General features: G+C 55.5%; 1 protein-coding gene across 2 annotated transcripts in view; it reads left to right on the top strand.

Moving 5' to 3' along the window:
• The first annotated feature begins 2941 nt into the window (after positions 1-2941).
• IGF2 (insulin like growth factor 2) overlaps positions 2942-6000 on the top strand; it is a 171660-nt gene continuing 168601 nt past the window's right edge. For both annotated transcript variants that reach the window (XR_007907222.1, XM_051804042.1), the window contains exon 1: positions 2942-3439. Coding sequence is in view for 1 of the 2 variants with exons in the window: in XM_051804042.1 (XP_051660002.1) it covers positions 3335-3439 (105 nt within the window). In the remaining variant the exon portion in view is untranslated. The remainder of the gene's footprint in view (positions 3440-6000) is intronic.

The following is a 6000-nucleotide window of genomic DNA, read 5'->3' as shown; positions in this document are numbered from 1 at the left end:
CACGGAGGTCAGAAAAATGCAAGAGGCAGTTGTTTATTTTTATTGCATTTCCAACGTTTTCAGATGATGCTTTGCTGCAGTCCCATCCACTTTAAAACAAAAATGCCTCCTGGGATGCTGTGTTTTTGCAAGACATTGATGGTCTGTGCTATGGTCCAGAGGCCTTCCTACCCCTCTCTGCTTCTCTGTCCTCAAGTTTGCCACATCCTTGGCTTTACTGGTCCTCCTCCTGCTCTCCTTCACAGGCCCTCCTTGCAGGCAATGCCAAGGGCTGGAGTTTGGGGTGGAGGCAGCTATTGTTCCAGCTATCTGCAGTGTAATGTTCCTTATGACTGTATTAAATGAAGGGCGGAGGTCACACATCCCTAGTTTAAATTAGGTTTAGGCTGACCTTTAACAATATTACACTCGTGGATCCTCTCATAACTCATGGAATAAACTCCCAAAGGGTTTTACCACCTCGCTCTTTCCTCCTACTGTAAGGATGCCCGAGGCTTAATGTGCTTCTCTCCAATTTCGCTTTGATTTTTAATCCTATCCCCTTTTCCCCCTTCTCCCCCCTCGCTCCCCCCAATACAGATACATTCACTCCTTTAAGGTAGAGGGAAAGAACCTGTTCCTTTTCTCTTCTGGGCGACAGCTCTTTCTTTTGTGTCTCTTTCTTCCCTTCCCCGCCCCCCTCCTCTTTCTTGACACAATGCACTATTTATTTGCACTGAAGGATAACTAAGAAGCAATTAAAAGATCAAAAGGCACAAACACAAGTAGATCCAGTGGCAACTTGTGGGGTTTATTTTGCTGTAGCTGCTGCTGCTGAATCTTCACCAAACTGCTGCCGTGTTTTTCCCCCCGTCAGAGGACACCTCTCTTAGTGGGTCGCCTCTTCCTCCAAGCCGACTTTTTTACGATCGCTATTTTTCACCCCCATTGTTTGCTATTGCAGTTGTTTACTGGAAAATCACTTGTTTTTCTCAGGGAGATTAACCCTCCAAGCTTTCTTTTGTCTACTCTCAGGAGGTCCTTGTGGTGAGCTGGGGGAAGGGAGCTGGGCTCCTTCAGCTATTAACAGTAGCTTACAGCCCTGCTGACCCCCCTGCCAAGGCTGGGTCCTTTCCTTTGATGGGGTTCTGCTTTTGCAGCAAGGAAAGGTGGTTGCTCTTTGTTAAGACCACCTCTGCTGAGCGGTTTTTGAGAATGATTTGTGAGGACCCACAACTGGGATTTACTAAGTCCTGGGCATCTAGAAGAAACTCCAAAAGCCCGAGATAAGCATCGATAGAGATGACCCTTTTTAGGAGAAGTCTGGAGCCCTGACACATGTCAGCAGATACCCAGTCTCTTTGATGGTCAGGTCACTTATTTAGATGTTTAAATGTCAGTGTAGGAGCTGAGATTTGATGCCTGTGGTTGAGTTTGGCATGCATGGAACCACTTCCTCAGCATCACCACACTCTCTCTCAGGTGTGCCGATGCTTCGGGTGAAGCCCGCAGCCCTGACACCAGGACTGCTTGGTGTGATGTGCAGCGTCATATCGCAGAGGACAGCTCAGGGAACAGAAGGATGCTGGGGAGGAAAGGATGTCCAAAGCCTAGTGAGAAAGGATAAAAGTATAATCCTACCCACATTTTATCGTGCATATTTAGGGTAATTCTAACTGTTCGGAGACACACTGAGGCCCCCATACTTGAGGGGGGGGGAGGGGGGAAAGTGTAAACTTGAAAAAAAAAGAGAAAAAAAATAAGGAGTATTTATTGCATGCTGTGGTGAGGACTGCTGCATCCTTGCCCTTTCGCACCACTATCTATGGTAAACGCTGCCCGAGGTGGACCAGCCTGCTGCCCGGTCTCAGGTAGCTCTGATCCTCTCTGCTCCAAGGAGGGTGCATGCCTGTGGCGCATCCTGGTACGCACGCCCCTGCAGAGGGGCACCCACCGGGGCAGCGGTGAGGGTGCGGGCACCCGGGGGCTGCCCTTGGAAAGCCAGCGGGGTCCCTTCCCCTGGGACAGGCTTGAAGGGCAGATCTTCGGGAGCAGGCGGGTGCCGGCCGATGCAGCGCGGTGTGCCTGTCATGCAGCAGCGCGGAGCAGCGGGAGCGCGTTCTGCCCGCGCTGCTGCACACGCACGGGAAAAGTCCCTTTGCCTTAAAGGCAGCGGTGCCCGCTTGCAGGAGCCGGCGGGAAGCAGAGGCGACCTAGAGCGAGGGAACCGCCGCGGGAAGGTGCTCTGCGAGGTGCAAAATCCGAATGCGGAGAGGCAGCGCCCATGTTGTCCACACGGACACGCACGGGTGGGTGCGGGGGCTCGCTGCTGCCGAGGCGGGGGCTCGCCTGCCCGCACTGGGGCGCGTAGGGTGGGACGGAGTTCCGGGGCAGGCACGGGAGCCGGGGCAGCCGTGCGGGAATGCCCGCGCCTTTGCCAGGGAGCTTTCCGGAGCAGTTCGGCGGCCGGCGCGGACACCTGTGCCCGTGCGCACCTCGGGAGACCTGAAAGAGGACGGGCTGGGCGATCTCCCCCCTCCTACCCCGCCAGGGCATGGGGCTCGCCGCCTCGCAGCGAGAGGCGCTCCAGGGGTGCCCCCCAGTATTCTGGACAGGGGCTCGGGGCTCTGACCACACACCTTCTCCCCCCACCTGCGGGGCTGCGGGGAGGCGGGGGATTCCCGCAGCCCACTTCCCACCTGGGGCCGGCACGGGGGTTCAAAGCCCCTACCCAGGGTAGCAGCCCGCAAAGAAACCGTGCGGCACAAACTTTCTGTCCCCTCTTCCCTCCCCGAGCTGGACTCCGGAGGATTACGAGGGAGAAGGAGGGAAGAAAGGGAGGGAGGGAGGGAAGAGAGGGGGTTAGACAGCTCTGCAACATTATTGGCTGCGTGGCCGGGCTGGTGCTCGCCGGCAGAGCATGCCCATTGGGGGGGTATAAAAGGGGGGCAGCCGGAGCGCCCTGCCTGTCTCCTCGCTCGTGGGGCAGCCAGCTGGGAGCAGCGGGCAGTGAGGCAGCCGGCTCCTCCGCCCCGGCCAGGGGGACGCACTCAGTAAACACAAAAGTGAGAGCCACTCAAGGGGCAGCCAAAGCAAGAGGAGAAAAAGAGAAGGGAAGAAAAAAAGGGTGAAAAAAAAAACCAGGAAAAAAAAAAAAAAAGGAAAAGGAAAGGAAAGGAAAGCGCTCGCTCGCTCTTTCTCTAGAATAACAAAATACCTGATCGTAACAAAATAACATCCTTCAGAAAAAATCCAGCAGGGACTTGACATACCAAAAAGGCAAGGCGAGGAGAACGTGCCAGGGCCCGGGGAAGGCGAGCCAAAGCCGCGATCGCTGCCAGGGCAGGAGAGCAGCATGTCAAGCGCCGGGGCACACACGGATGAGCGCTGCCGGCAGCCCGCCTTCCTTCCCGGCCCGCAGCTGCCGCAAGAAGTTGAGAGTAGCAGTGGCAGTGCCAAGGTAAGCGCCGCTCCGCGCTGCCCCTCCGCGGGCAGAGGGCGGTGGGATTCCCCGCGCCGTGCCGGGCAGAGCCGTGCCGTGCCGCTCAGTTCCATGCCGAGCCGAGCCGCGCACAGCCGTGCCATGCCGCGCCGTGCTATGCCATGCCGAGCCGCGCCGCCCCGGGCACAGCTGAACCATCCCGAGCCGCGCCGGGCAGAGCCGCGCCGGCCCCGCTGCCCGCCGTCCCCACGCGTGTCACTAGAGGGACCCCGAGCGCCGGCCCAGCCGCTGCTGGCGGGGCGGCCCCGCTGCGGTGGGGTGCGCGGGGCATCCCCGGGGGTCCCTCCCGCGGCCGCCCGCACCCGGCGGCGGGGATGCTGCGGCGGGACCGCCCTGGCGCGGCGCGGAGCCGGCGCGGTCCCGCGTGGGGAGCGGCGGAGGGGGCGGCCGCGGCCGTGCGGGGGCCGGGCCGGGGCTATGCGAGGTCACGCAGCGCTGCGCGGCCCCCGGCTGCCCGTGGCGCTCCCTCCGCGCCGAGCGGCGGTGGGAGCGGGGGGACGCGCGGGGAGGGGACGGGCAGTTCCCCGGCTCCGGAGACTGGAGAGGTTATTAAACTCTCTTCTGCAAAACACTGCGGTGTGTTCGGTCTCGGAGGGATAAAAATACAGAGAGGAAAAACAAGAAAGCGAAGCCAAAATGGAGCGAGAATTAATGGTTGGCGTGCAACCTTCGACTTTCTGTGATTTTTTTATTTTTTAAATTTTTTTCTTCTACTTCCTTCCCAATTGCTTTTCCCTGCAGTAATTGTTTTAAGAGCGTAACTTGGAAAGGTTTTAGCACTCTGAGCAGTAGGGAATTGGGGCACATGAGGGAACTCGGATTTAGCGTAACTGTACCAGCAGATGTGTCTGCCTCGCCTCCAGCCACGGGTACTTCAGCAGGGTTGCTGATACGCCAGGTCTCTCTCTGGTGGTGTGGAGCAATGAAGTGTAAAAACAAGGTTTGTGTGGGTGGTTTTAAACAGACACCTCGGGAGAGCCGCTGCTTTCAACCCAGTCTTCCTATGCAAAGTCTGTTGTTTTCTTCCCAATGCCGGGATGTGCTTGGGAGGCCGAGGCCCGTTTTTCTTTGGGTTTGATTATTGTCAGGTTGTGGTGTAGGGGGTGGGGAGGGGTGAAGCGTGTTGGGTTTCTTTATTTGGGTTTCTTGTCTTGATTTAGAGTGGAGTTGAGGAGCCTGGGTCATGGGGTTTTGTGAGGGTGACTTTGTGCTAAGGACATCTGGAGGTATAAAACTGACTGACACTTCTGATTTGAGCTCCACTGCACTGTTTTGGACCCAACTTGACAATTTTGGTGGGGGTGAATGGGTCAGAGCTGTAAATCTTGCTCCATGTTGTTGACACCCACACAAGTTCACTCAGCCTTTCAAAAGGGGCTATCCCAGCTCCTGTGAAAATTCATTAAGGGATAAAAGATTTGACATCGCCGGTCCCCTCCTACCACAGCATGAAATTTGAGAGCCAAAATGTGTCTGTGTGTGTGTCCCAGCGCTTTTCCTGACAGGTGATCTTTTTTTCAACCTGGATGGAGGACTGCTGCTTTGAGCAGTCAACCTGGAGTTGTCAGTGCGTGTCTTCCCCTTGATTCCTCTAGGCTTCAGCATGAGCCCAGCTTGCCTCATGGAGCACCAGAGAAAAGCATTTCTGTACTTTTCTTTTTTTAAATAAAGCAAACACAGCAGGTGAGGTCTTATTTTTAGAGGGACTGAGGAGCTGGTGTGTTTCCAGCAGTGCATACGAGCACTGTAAGTGGCCCACCCTCTCCGAGCTCGTGTCCTGGGACTGACCTCTCCGATCCTTCTTTGGATTGTCTTTGCTTTTAAAAGCTGATGAGTGTCTTAGCAGGGCAAAGTGATATCGGCCTCCCTAAGCACGTTTGTCTGAGGGGTCACGAGAGGTGGGGGGCACAGGGGGAAGAAATCTGCCGTGGTGTTGGAGCCCAGCTCTGAAAGGGTTAAAGTTGTTCTGCCAAGATATAAAGCAAGTTCAACGTGTTGTGGGAATATCACTTGCCAGTAGACTCCAGTCATCCCGATTTCTGATTTAACAGCTTAACTTGCTGTTAACTTTCCCTGATATACTCCAGGTTCTGGAAGAGAATGCAGAAAGGAGAGAGGAACAATAAAGAAAGGAGTTAAGTGAGGCTACGAAAACGGACTTAAATCCCTTCACTGGGTCCTGCCAGCTGTCTTTAGAAGCGTTAAGCAAGATTGCATTTCCTTTTTTTTATACAATAAATCAAATGTTTCTGGGCTGCATACCAAAATTTGTGCAATACACTCTTACTCCCCAGTGGGGTGAGTAAATGGTACTGAATACCCCATTCACCTTTTTCAGCTTGATTTTTCCACAGTCATGGTAGTTCTCGCTGTAACATGTATAGATGTGGGGTGCGGGCAGCGCTCCCCTGCCTGCCTCAGCCTCTGTCCTGCAGGCAGAGGAGACAGGTGACTCTCCTGGCTCACAGGATGGGAAGAAGAAAGGTGACCCCAGGTGTGGGGCAGAGTGGGCTGCTGAT

This window comes from Manacus candei, unplaced genomic scaffold (genome assembly GCF_025592945.1).
Source record: "Manacus candei isolate 608988 ecotype Guabito, Panama unplaced genomic scaffold, ASM2559294v1 h1tg000060l, whole genome shotgun sequence".
In the NCBI taxonomy this organism is placed as follows: domain Eukaryota; kingdom Metazoa; phylum Chordata; class Aves; order Passeriformes; family Pipridae; genus Manacus; species Manacus candei.
Note: the sequence above shows the minus strand (reverse complement) of the source record. Positions and strands in the feature narration are given on the sequence as shown.